Source organism: Haematobia irritans, chromosome 3 (genome assembly GCF_050003625.1).
Source record: "Haematobia irritans isolate KBUSLIRL chromosome 3, ASM5000362v1, whole genome shotgun sequence".
Taxonomy (NCBI): Eukaryota; Metazoa; Arthropoda; class Insecta; order Diptera; family Muscidae; genus Haematobia; species Haematobia irritans.
This window is the reverse complement of record NC_134399.1, coordinates 3,942,091-3,955,768: the sequence shown is the minus strand read 5'-3', so window position 1 is coordinate 3,955,768 and position 13,678 is coordinate 3,942,091. Positions and strand designations below refer to the sequence as shown.

At 30.3% G+C, this 13,678-nt stretch overlaps 1 protein-coding gene across 19 annotated transcripts in view; it reads right to left on the bottom strand.

The window, feature by feature from the left end:
* Positions 1–13,678, bottom strand: part of para (sodium voltage-gated channel paralytic) — a 196,311-nt gene that overhangs the window by 56,597 nt on the left and 126,036 nt on the right. For 8 of the 19 annotated variants that reach the window (XM_075300894.1, XM_075300893.1, XM_075300896.1 and 5 more), the window contains 4 exons: positions 12,479–12,641; positions 7,393–7,580; positions 7,074–7,278; positions 11–222 (listed from right to left, as the gene is read on the bottom strand). In XM_075300894.1, the coding sequence (XP_075157009.1) occupies positions 11–222; positions 7,074–7,278; positions 7,393–7,580; positions 12,479–12,641 (768 nt within the window). Of the gene's footprint in view, positions 1–10; positions 223–7,034; positions 7,279–7,392; positions 7,581–12,478; positions 12,642–13,678 lie in introns of all 19 variants that reach the window. The other 11 variants (XM_075300910.1, XM_075300897.1, XM_075300901.1 and 8 more) reach the window with 2 other exon arrangements.

Below are 13,678 nucleotides of genomic sequence, written 5' to 3'. Positions count from 1 at the left end.
TGCAACTTACCGTTGTGTTATTTAAGAATTTTGATTTCTTGGGCTTGTTGTTCTTCATATCGCCATGTATGGTGAACTCCATGCCATCGCCAATGGCCACCTCCAGTTGGGTTTGCTCTTTCATTCCCTTTTTGATCAGGCCATCGCCCATGATGTCATCATGACCCAACTCCAGTTCATTATCGCCATGTTCTGCAGATATACAACGACAAACCCCTTTGCCTAACGTATCCATTTCATTTTGTTTTTCAAATTTAACGATTTTTTGGGTATAATGAAAATATGTTCGCGAATTTTTTGAAAACAATCCAATTTTTCGATTTTGTAGCGATGGCAATTTTTGATGATGATGATGATTATGATGCAAGCGAGATAGTTGGTTTTATTAGATGGGGGAGGCATTATTCAGAATGATTCCATGAACGACCCGCAATGAATAGGATGTTTTTCAACAATTTAATTTATTGGATACGTTTTGTCCAGATGTTGTATAGTTGTTATTAATTTGTTTTTGGTTTAGTATTTTTTATTTTGGAACATAAGGCAACCAATTTTAAGCGTTTTGTTTAAGTTTAATGATGTTGGCATATATGAAAATAAATGATATTATAAGAAGAAAAGAATTTGTTAACAAATTATTTTCTTTAAAACATAATATATTTTTCTTTTTGGAATACACAAATTTAGATTTTTTCAAATAATTTTACAACACACACAACATCGACATTTAGAAGGTGTTTCTATTGCGATTTTCCTGGAGTAAGTGGTGAAAAAATTGGGTGATTTGTTTCCGGTTTTTAATGAAAATGATAAATGGATAGTGTGTATAATGATAAAGTGAGAATATTTATGGGGTAATTATTTTTTTTTTTTAAATATAACACTATATATAATAACATGGAACAAATAACAATGCTAATAATGAAATGCCAAGTGAATGTATGTGTAGATTACAATGAATTACAACAAATGATTTAGAATCGGCTCAAAACAACTGTATATATGTATATAATGTTATAAGGCCGATTTTCCTACATATGTTCTTCATCATGATAGAAAATATTAATTTTATTATAATACTAATGTGAACATTATAATAATTTAGGCACACATTAAACCAATTGGTAGTTTCGTTTTTAATCTAAATGTGGAATCATTGCTGATTCGGGGAAAAATGGATATCGCAGGTATTCGAATTGTTAACCTTCAAATTAAAGAAAAAATCTTTCGAACCTAAAATAATTCACACTAAGCTGGGAATTTTGTAAAAGTCGGAAAACAGTTTTATATGGAACAATGTAAATTTAATTTAATATTTCTACTAGTCCATGATCGGGCGCCAAGGAGTCACCGTGGTGCAATGGTTAGCATGCCGGCCTTGCAACAAAGGGTCGTGGGTTCAAACCCAGTTTCGACCAAACACCAAAAAGTTTTTCAGCGGTGGATTATCCCACCGCAGCAAGTGGTTTCACTGCAATTTGGAACGCCGTTCGGACTTGGCTACAAAATGGAGGTCCCTTGTCATTGATTTTAACATAGAATCGGGCAGCACTCCGTGATACGAGAGAAGTTCACCACTGTGGTATCACAATGGACTGAATAGTCTAAGTGAGCTTGAAATATCGGGCTGCCACTAACCTAACCTAACCTATTGAAAGAGCATCGTATTCACGTTATTACGAGTTAAAGGTGGGTATAAAGTTCGAGTTTAGCCACTAAAATCACAATTTTTTCACGGTTACTTTTCTTTAATAATCCATTTTAAGCAATACAAACTTTGTGAAAATTTGCTTTGGGATATTCCCCATCAAGTTATAATGAAATCTGCAAAAAATATGTATAATTTTATGGCTTTTTTACTGATTTAGTTTTCACTTTAGTGAAATTTAGCGGCTAAACTCGAACTTAATACTCACCTTAAAGCTGTGAATGAATATTTTTTGTGACACAGATTTTCCTAAACTTATATGGACCGATGTAAATTAAATTTAATATTTTTGCAAGTCCTTAATCGGGTGCCATTATATGCAAAAAGATAGGTCAAGAAGTTTAATACAAGAGAAATTTATCAATTTCTATTCGAGATATGGATTTTCTAGATATTGGAAGAGCATTCAATAACGTAAACAAATATGTTTATGCATCGAGAAACAGTTTTCCTCATTTTCTTTAAATTTAATGTTTCTGCAAGTCCATGATCGGGCGCCATTATTTGACAAAAAGCTTAGACAGGTTTATGGAAAACAATTTAAAATAATCAATTTTTATTATAGATATGGATTTTCTAGATATTGAAAGACCATTCAATAACGTGAATCCGAGTCTGAACAAGTCAACCTTAATAAGGGTGTCCTGGGTTCAAGGGTAATACGATGTCACCGTGGAATTAATGTCTTAGCAAGTTGTATGTAACGGGCTGTCATTATACAAGAGGTATTTATAGAAAGCATTTCAAAATTTCGAATGTCACTGATTGATATGAAATCAGATTAATTACATTTTTATAAATCGGGAAACAGTTTTCCTCATTTTATACGACACATTGTAAATTGAATTTAATATTTCTGCAAGTCCATGCTTGGGCGCCATTGCTTGCAAACAGTTGGATAAAGAAGTTTTATTGATTTATGATAAACAATAGGAATTAATCAATTTCTATGCTGGACATGGATTTTCTAGAAATTAGAAAAGAATATTCAATAACGTAAATTCGTATTTAATAAAAAATATACTCAGGACCATTGGACTACATATTCGGCAATTTGGAAACATCCATGGATTGCAGCATATTTCCCAACTAAATGATTGAGCAGTTCAACATTAATAGGGTGTCCTGGGTTCAATGGCAATAGGATGTCACAGTGGAGTGCTCGTCTAAGCGTACCGTAAGTTAGGGGCTGTCACTACACCCCAGCCATCTTCCGAAGGAAATACGGTAAAAAAATCAAAATTTCAATAGTCAATCAGTTGATGAAATCCGTAGAAAATATATTTGTTAGTCAGCAAACATAAATCATAAAAGGCAAAATATCAACAACATTTAAAAAAAACTGATGAACACCTCCCTAGGACAGATCATTCAGAACACAAATGTCAGAATTTTTGGGGAAATTTTGTTAATTCTTTTCACTTTTTGTTTGATGGAAATTCACTCAGAAATTAACCCCGAAATAGGCAAATGTTCATCGAAAATTAATTTTTACGGTTAAAGGATAATAAAATAGTTTTTTTTGCATATTGATAATAAATTGATGTAGAAATTGTCATCTTATGACATGTAAATCAATATATCATGATGAAGAACATTTATATATGTAGCTACTAAAAACACATACATTTCAAACACAAAATAACTAAGGAATAATCGAAAATATTGATAGATAAATAGCTATAACAGATATTTATATATACGACTGTAAATTTTTAATTTTTTAATATCATAATATGGGAATTGGTTTTGAAGATTATAACACAAAATCAAAAAAAAAAAAAAAAAAAACAATTTGAACAACATACATTTTGTACATAAAAAGGAAACTAACAACAACAAAACCAAAAAAAAATGTTGATCTATTTTTATAATAACACGAATATATAAAATATAATATGCTATATAAATTTTATAATTATTATATATATATTTTGATAAATATGATCTGAAACAAATGAGAAGGGTAAAATCCACTGTTTTACTATTTTTTGGAATTTAAGTTTACTTCGATTTTTACCACAAAATTAATATGCATTTACATTTAATTGATTTTTGTTAATGTAGGAATTGTACTAAAAATGTTTCAATAATATTGTATAATAACAATAACAACTGAAACTCAAACACTAGCTCATACTATGAGGGAAAGATAAATTAAAAAAAAAATCGACAAAAAAAGTTAATTTGGAAAATTTGTTTGTGTGTTTTTTGTAATTCTTCTAAGGCCATTTTAATGTATAGGTTATAATTTAAACTTAGAAATCAAAATCTCGTTCCAAATTAGTTCATAAATTTAATTTGTTTGTATTTCAAAAATAAAAGGATTCAAATAATTCTTGTCTATTCTAATTTTTCTATTACAAAGGCATAAACAATTAATATGGATTTTTGTTTTAAAATTTTCTAAAGATCCACAAATGTGCCTTGGTTTGAAGTCTGGTTTTTACTAGGATTTTTCATATATACAGTACTTGGTTAAAATATTATGGCCGATGTTTTTATTATTATTTTTTTTTTAATAATTTCAATTTGGGTTTATAAAAAAAAGTTGTACATCATTATTCTACATTTATGATCCTAAAGATTCTAGAGTTATTTGTGTAACCTTTCCGAGGATGTCTTTGTTTTATTTGTAGGGTTTGTCATGTAGCGTTGTTTTGCAGAGGTTTAATTGTAGAGGCTGAGTTGGAGTGAGTGAGTTGATCCTGTTTTACATTTGACTTCCTTTCCAGGTTTCCTAAAATGCTGCTGGATCATCTAGAATATCTGTATAGGTGGTGAAAACTTGTGTCTGACGACCATAGCGGTATGCCTTAAATCGAATAACTACTATTGCCTAGAGTGAGGCTTGGCTATAATGACATTGCAGGGGTTCCCTTAATGGGAAGATGTTAGTTTTTTCTGCCTATTGACCTAATTTTCCTAAAGGAAACAATTCTGGAGATTATAATTTAAACTCAATATGTCACAAAAATTTCAGGGAGGAAGAATATATAGTCTTATTTTTCTCGATTGTATTGAAAATTTACTGAAGAAAATGTTATTCATAATACAGAGACAAAAATATTTTTTTTTTAATTTTAATTACGAAATTAATTGATCCAGTGAATTTTTAAGGCATTGTTGTTTTCTAACTTCATGTCAGTACTATACAATGTCGAATATCCTCTTGAAATCTTCGAAAATTATTGGAAATATTGGCATTTCCGTTTCCAAAAGTTGTATTTGGTAAAGCGAGTGGAGTGTTTTCTATAAAAAGAAGTTTCTTTACATCGGCCCATGTGTACCCAACAGTGTGGTCTATAAATAGAACAGATTGTATGTGTTGTTTGTGTGTTGATGATATAGCGATAATTGACTGTTGATAACAATGAGAGCTACATGGCCCTATGGATGGTGTGTTGGCTTACAAACTGAATGGTTCATTGATCGATTCTCTGGACGAAAGGTTAAATTAACAAAAATATATATAAAATCGAATAGTTTCTTCCACAATGTTTGTATTATAGAAAAAAGTTCTGCGAACTAACGAAAAAACGTAGAAGTGAGAAGGATATTGGGGAATATGCAACTACTAATTGCATAGTAGTTGCATATTTGGGGGTTTACTCTTTTCTCGTCCTATAAAAGATCCAAAAGGTCTATAAATTTCTTCCATTCTTATTTGTGCGAAATTTCGTTTGAGACGAAGGAATTATTTTTGTGTGTGTGTAAAGTTTCTTTTACAGATTTTATCAAAGCCTAAAGCCGGGCTTGGGAATTTTTATTCAAGGGGCAATCATAATTTTTGAAACAAGTCTTTATTTCAATGATACAAACTTCTGATTTACGCATGGAACTTTTCCATTAAGCTTAGTAGTATTTGTAATCTTTGGGAGAAATCCTTATTATGCTAATAATGATTGGGAGAAATCCCTATTATGCTATTTTTTTTTGTTAATTAAAATATAGAAATATGATATAAAATGAACTTATTAAACAACTTTCTCAATTGCACAAAAATTTATTTTTTAAGAAAACTGAATTCAATAAAGGTATGTTGAAATATGCTCCCAAAAAATTTTTTTTTTCGAGGAAATAAAATTTTAGACTATCGCAGTTTTCTCTTGTTCAGTCCAAGCAACAAAATTCGTTTGGGAAAGACAATCAGGCGGGTACCATAAATAAAATCTTATATCCATTTAAGAATATTGATTGAACAAGAAACGAAGATGACCTTAAATTTTGTATCGGAGGAAAGAGTTTTTTTTTTGTGTGGGTTGATTAAATTCAGGTTAGGAGAATAAAATCTCTTCGTAGGAATTACCTTTTATTTAAACAAAAGATTTTATAAAAAAAGATTTTAATACAAATACATACAATTATTTGCAACGAAATTGTTTATCATATCAACTATAAAAATTGTGACATATTGAGTTTAGCTCAATGAATTGTGTAAATATTTTATACTAAAATAATTTAACAAATTCCTGAAAATGTTATAGTTGAACGAGTTGAGTATAGGTTATGACTACAAACATGGAGGAGAAAAAATCTCATTAATAAACTAACCTTTATGACTAACCTTGTAACCAAAGGAAATATGATTTTCATTTAGATAATAATTACAGTCTATCAACTGACAACAAATAAGAATACCAGAAATGTCTATAAATTAGTTATAAATCTTCGACTTGAAGACAATTAGAATTCTGCAATGTCTATGAGCCTTAGTGTAAAAGTATTATGAGTTGAGGTGTTTTTTTTGCCTATATTCCTATTGTATTCTTGCTAACTAATGTTTTAGTATCCATCGGTCATAATGCTTTGAGCTGGTACTGTTTGTACACTTAAGAACACATTTGAAGCTCGTTGGAGTTACTTGGTTTGCGGTTGGAAAATGTATATATAAAATATGTAGTTTTTTGGTCTGTAATAATTTACGTTGTTTACTTAATGAAATTGACAATAATGAGTCAAAACTAAATTACAAAAAAATACTTGAAGGATTATTGAAGAGTCTCCCTTACCTTAGCCTAGAACATCTAGGCTTGGGATAAGGTTAAAAGGGACCCAAGGTGAAATTACTTTGTTTTTATTATTTATTATTTATGCATTAACTTGTGTTTCATCTAAATGTAACGAGAAGTTGTTTTGAAATCAACACTAGTAGTACGAGTACTGAAAGATACTTTTACGATTCGTTTCTAAGGTTTGAACACATTACTGAACTGAGTTGACATTTATCATTGATTGATTTGAGGAATTTTTGTTTTTTGAGTATAGTGGGGTAAGTAATACGAGTACTTAGTTGTAGAGTAGTAAAAAACAAGTGGATAAAAACCTTCGCTCCAAATCCAACTGATCTGGTTGATCCTCTCACCTGATGGTTGGTCACTTATTTGATTTGTCAATTTATTACGTATTAACTTAAAACAATCGGCAATATTACGTTTCACCCAGTTCTTAAAACGAGAAATACGATTGAAGGCCTCTGCTATTTTATTGGTATCATTGTCGGCAGTCGGTGCTGATAAACTAGATGAACCGAAATTGGACAAAAGCAAAGCTAAGAAAAGATTAAGAACCTAATCAAGGGAAAATAAATATAGCAGAAAAATTAGTTAATATCACACATAGTAGAAGAATAATCCATAGTCCATAGATCAATAAAGGTTATTTTTTTTTTCTAAGATACTTACCACAAGATTGCCGATGACAACAGTAGCCAAGAAGAATGGTATACAGGAGACATCGCCCACATACATGCAGTCCCACATGGATTCAATCCATTCACCACATAACACTCTGAACACAATCATAAAGGAGTGCATGAAATCGGTGAAATTCCATCGAGGTAATTCATGATCTTTGAATTTGTCCTTGTGATCTGTGAATCATAGACACACACACACGCACATACAAAATACACAGAAAGAAATTTCAGCTATTAGTAATCCATTTACCAAATCTTAGCAAGTAAGAACGCTTATTTTCTAAAAGCTATTTTATTATTTATAAAAAAAGATTAAGCATTTGCTGTTTATTATGGTATTTGCTCAAAGCTTTAAACTACTGGCAAAAATTCTAGCGAAAAATGGTTGAGAAATTTAGATTTTGAGGGTGTTTTTTTATAGTGTAGTTAAAAAAATTCTTTGGTTATAGAAAATTCAAAACTGTTTAAAAGTGTTTGATTTCGTTATGTGTCTTAAGAAAATTGTTTTTTTTTATTCTTTTATGTTTTTTTCTTTATAAAGTACTTACTGTAGTCAAAAAATATCTAACAATATTGATTTGATTGTGTGTGTTCAGTATTTTTTATGTTAAGTGTTGTGGGAATTTTTAAGAAAGGACCAATTTGGATTGATTTGATTGATTTTAGGTCAAGGATATAATTTCTTGTTATTTTTTAGGATATTAAATTTAGAGATCATCTTTGAGGGGGTATTTTATAGATTAAAAGGTAAACCAAAACATATATTTTGGTGGTTTAAAAAGGAAATGTTGAAAGAGATATGTGTATATTTTTCTATTAAATTAAGGAGAATCTTGCATCAGAACTGTTATTAACCATTTGTTATAGTAGTACTAAAAATATCTTTCGTAAATCAATGATGACTAATGAATGAAATGTTATTTTAATAACTCCAGCATAGACCAATTAGAAAATTTCTGAATACTAATTCAGCCAATTCAAATTGGAAATTATGATGCAAAATTTAGTTAGCTGGGCTTAATTGAAACTTGAATTTAACTAGGGATGCCAGATTTTGAAGAGGCAAAACCAGCACATTCAGCCTATAAAAAAGAGCACATACGAAAAAAAGAGCACATTTTTTTCAAATATAATAAAAAACATTTAATTCCAATTTATTGAAATATAATTCATTTAAACATAACAAAAAGGTTCATAAATAAACATAAAATAATCCACTTTCAACTCGCTAATATTCTTACAATACTTTGTAAGTAATTTTTTGGTGTTTTTGTGAAAAATGTTATTGTAAGTAGTTTGTTTACATTTAGAACAGAGTACAAAGTGAAGAAGCAACATCGGCGTGCTCTTCTTCGACTCTGATATATAAAGTAAAACACTATTGAATTAGAAAATAACGTCGTAGAAAAATTTCGTAGTGTGACATTTGCGTATGTTCAGTTTACTTTTACCATTTATTGAATCGCGTTGGAGTAATATTTGTTGTAATGCATAAAAAGAGCACATAACTAAAAATAGAGCACTTTTGCGTGCTCTTTTAGCCCATAGACCTTATAATACATAGATGATACACTATTCTCTTTTAAAAAAATGTGTCAGTTCCAAAAATTAATTTTGTGACATTTCGTTTTGATTTTTTCGTAAAGAGTCAGTCCCAAACATTAATTTTCGTGCATTAGCTTTTGTGTTGTTCGTAAAGAGCAATGCTGCTCAAAATTAAATTTTGTATTTTCGCGGTTTTGGTCACAATTTTTTGTTCAAATATGAACTTTTAATATACTAATTTATTTATAAATCCTCTGGTGCATCATAAACGTTCCAATTTAGTGTAAAATTGGCAAACTACAAAAAGGAAAACGAAAGAGAATGTAAGCGTGCTCTTATTTTTCTCGTTTATTCTTAATCTTCGGAACTTTCAAACATAGTTTGACACCCATGGCTCATCTATGTATTATAAGGTCTATGTTTTAGCCTATCTTGTTTTAAGAGCACATTTTGTAGCACATATGCTCTTTAAAAGAGCACGTCTGTCATTCCTAAATGTACTATTACAAAAGAAATGTTTATTCAGCTATCAGTTAGACAGAAGCTGAATTGAACATTTTACAGTTGGTAACGGATATAAGAAAATCGGAAAATTCCGCATTTTATTTTCTTATATGCATTTTTTTCTTATCGACAATTATTTCATAAAGTTTAAATATTTGTAATAAAAATGGTAAAAAGGAAAATTAAATAATAATATTTTAGAGTTTTATTATTTATTAATTTAATTTATCTTCACTGGTTTTCTATTCCTTTTATGATTTGCGTACACGCACAGAAAAAACATGTTTGGACATGGTTGCTGCATCCATTTAATGCTTATCGTACCTAGAGTATGTAATTGTGGCGAAAACCATGTACTTTGTCTTTGTAAAAATAATTTTCGAGCGGAGAAAAATATATGTTGGCAATAAGCATTTAAATGGTTCTCAAATGCCGCAAATATGTTCTATTATTTAAATGATAGAATTTGAGACCATTGCATGGTCGGGAGAATCATGTTCCTGACCATTCAATTTTTTTACTTTTTTGCAGGGAAAAAAGTATTTTTATAGGTTACGTATAGACATGTCTAGAACCATTACATGGCCATAAAGACCATGTACATTGTTTTCGTGACCATTTACTTTTTTTTTATTTTTTTTTGCAGCGAAAAGAATTTTATAAAAACATTGAGCAGGTAAACACGATTTTCATTTTGCGCGTCAGTCGTGTGTTGATTGTTTCTTGGAATGGACGGAGAATACGGAATTACTGTGTTTTGTGTTTATTTATTTATTCAGAAGTGGTACGTGGTTTTATGTGAACACAAAAAAGGGAAGTGTAATTGAAAAAATGTACCTGTTTTTGTTCTGCATTTTGATATATGGTATAATTTATTTTTATTTGCAGTTACATGATGTCTGCGTTGGTAAATTTAATGGGCACGAAGTATATATGGAATGATTACTTATTGTTGAAATTGAACCAAAATAGAGCGTGTAAAAATATGTGATGTTTGCTTGCACGACATTATAAACACAAATAAACAATGAATTAGTTTATAAATAAAATAAAAACAAATAAATAAAGTTAGTTTTGTGTTTTCTTTTCTCAAGTGGCGTCCTTTTTTCGACGACGAAAAAAGTTTTTTCATAAAGATAAAAACATTTTAGGTTGTGACCATGTTCTTTTAACTGGAAGAAAAACATTTTTGACCAATACCATAACATTTTAGATTGTGACCATTGTATTTTGATTCAAACAAAATTCTTTTTATCAATATAATAACATTTTAGATGAGGACAATTTTATTGTTCTTAGAACCATGTTCACTGAGCCAACATGGTTGCAGGTGAAAATGTTACATGGTCGCCGGAAAATAGCTCCTATCATATTATTTTGCTCTTCGAATATGATTGTAACAATCATGTTTCTTCTCTGCGTGTATTTCTTTAATACGTGCAATAAACACCGAACACAAACCAAAAATAAATAGAAATGCATATCTACTATTGCTGTTGAATAGGAATATTCAGTGTTACCGACATATAAAAAAGTCCTTGTGTGATTGCCAGGTTGTTCTTTTATCATATTTTTTTTCTTACAGCAAAAATCATGGTGTTTTTCCTACATTGTCTTTTATGCATTTTTCCTTATGTTACATGAGATGTTCTTATATCCATTGCCTACTGTATAATAAAAACTATTACTCAATTCGATAGATTTTTTAAGTAAACATTGTATAAGTACTGATGCAGGATTCACCTTTTATTATTTTAATAATTTTGTTTTCATTTTTTAGTTTAAGAATTGTTTAGAATTTGATCTTAGTGATGAATTACGAAAAATATGAAATGCAACTATAAACCAGCAATTTCTTATCTTTCTATTACAACAAAAAAAAAAATTGAAACAAATAAAAAATCACAGGAACACAACACAATACACAAATTGAAATAGAAACTTAGAGGACCAGGTTTTCCATACGTTCTTCAGGCCAATTTATTATCACAAAATAATCTTTTAAAAAGATTTAGTCACAAATAATTCTACGGCAAATAATGATGCAGTGGGAGTTAAATTTCTAGGAACCAGCAAATATAGGTTTGACTGAGATGTTAATTTACCAAAAGTCAAAAAATCTACCATTTTTTATAGAATTCTATCAATTGTGGCAACCGTGCTCCTAAGCCTAGGACTGCCGACAAATCTCTCTACTAGATGGCTGAGCAGCTTAATATTATTAAATATTCGTACACAGGAGTCGACGGGTTAGCAAGAATAGGGACAACCAGGGCTATGGAGTTGTTAACGGATTTCAATCAAGCAAAGAAAAAAATATCATGGTATAATAAATATGCCACTCCGCATATCGAAATATCGTTTGTATATAAAGAGGAAACTTTACGGCTATATAAAGAAAATGCGATTTTCATGGCTTCCATTGTAATTAGCCTGCAACTTTGGAGATTTGACTTCTGTCTTCGAATATGTCTGACTAGAGGATGAGTTAACTAGAGCCATTATTATACCAACTACCATTCAATTTGTGCCAGGTTGAAATACAAATTTCTAATCATATGATATATATTTAAGATCTGGAAAAATTCTAACGACGTCTAGTTGTATATCGAAGCTATCATCTTGATGTTTACAACGGCAGTTCAAAGTCAAAGACACTCCATACTAATAACCGACCTCTCGATTTAATTTCTTGAGGGCTTAGGAGCCATGTTTTATGAGAGATTTGATAGAAGCTTGAAAATGTGAAGACTTTTCGACTTTATTTTCATTTTTCCACAGAAAATATAAAACCTTAGGGGAGATTGATATAAATTTGCTTGATGCATATATGAAGTAGCAAATCGTACACGTACTCTTTGGTACAAAACTTTCGTACCAACTTTAGCGAGAAGTAGTTATTTTCCATCAACCTATTTCTGATTTTTTCACAATTAAATCTCATCCTATTGAAAATTCCCAGTCCTCTTTGTTTCTTCTACATAACTCCATAATGGCCCGCTTCGTTTCAAGTGGCTACTTACCAATATAGTTCTTTCCGAAAAGTTGCATTCCCATAACGGCAAAGATGAAGATGATAATGCAAAGTACAAATGTTAGATTACCCAATGCACCCATTGTCCGGCCCATAATTGAAATGAGTAAGTTCAGGGTGGGCCAAGATTTTGCCAATTTGAATACACGAAGCTGTTGTATGATGATATTTGATTGATTGATTGAGGTGAACGAATCCAAAGTTACGTAAATTATGATGATGGTGGATATAGATTTGTGGTATTATTTTTTTTTGGTGGTGTTTAATTACGAAAGTAATTGCATTGGTTTATTGTTTGGTAAAAGTTTTGTTTTAAATAAAAGCCGGGCAAAGCGTAGATTTTACATTTATATAAAAAAATATATGGAAAACAAATATGGAAAATTAATTATCAAAATAAATGCTATCAAAAAATAAGAGGTATTAGTAGATTTCTTCTCTGGGGTTAGTATTAAAAAAATCAGAATAGGCGCTGCTTCTTCATGCCCATGAACACAGGGTGACATGATTGGCGATTTATTTGGCAGGGAGATAAAACAAGGGATCCTAAACCAAAAAAAAAGACGCGACCATGGCAAAAGCTAGGCCTTTTTGTTTTATCTCGTCTAAATCCAGCTAAGGTCCATAAGGGTATGTGAGATTAAAAGGGCTTTTCAAACTATTACATATGGAAAATTATTAATATAAGAAATTGTTAGATATAGAAAACGTGCTTGAAAGCTTTTGATTTGGATGTTCTCTTAAAAAAATATGTATATGTGAGAGAAAAAAATTGTTTGGTATTTCTTTTGTTGTAGTTAATCAAAAAAGTTTTAAAATAGGCATTGGTAAGAAAACTTGAATATATTGTGGCTATAACGTTTCTTTAATTTGGCATATTTTCCTTAATACCTGTATAATTTTTGCCAAACAATTGCATGCCCATCACGGCGAATATGAAGATTATAATACACAAGACGAAGGTCAAATTGCCTAGGGCACCCACTGTGCGACCCATGATGGATATCAATAAGTTAAGGGTGGGCCAAGATTTGGCTAATTTGAAAACACGAAGCTGGAATTTTGGTATTAGTGAGTGAGTAAGTAAGTGATAGCATCTTTCACATTCAAAAGAAAATATTCTGATTTTTTTTGGTCAGTGTTTTAGATATGTAAGTTAAAACGTTTTCAGGATATGGCTGTAAAAGAT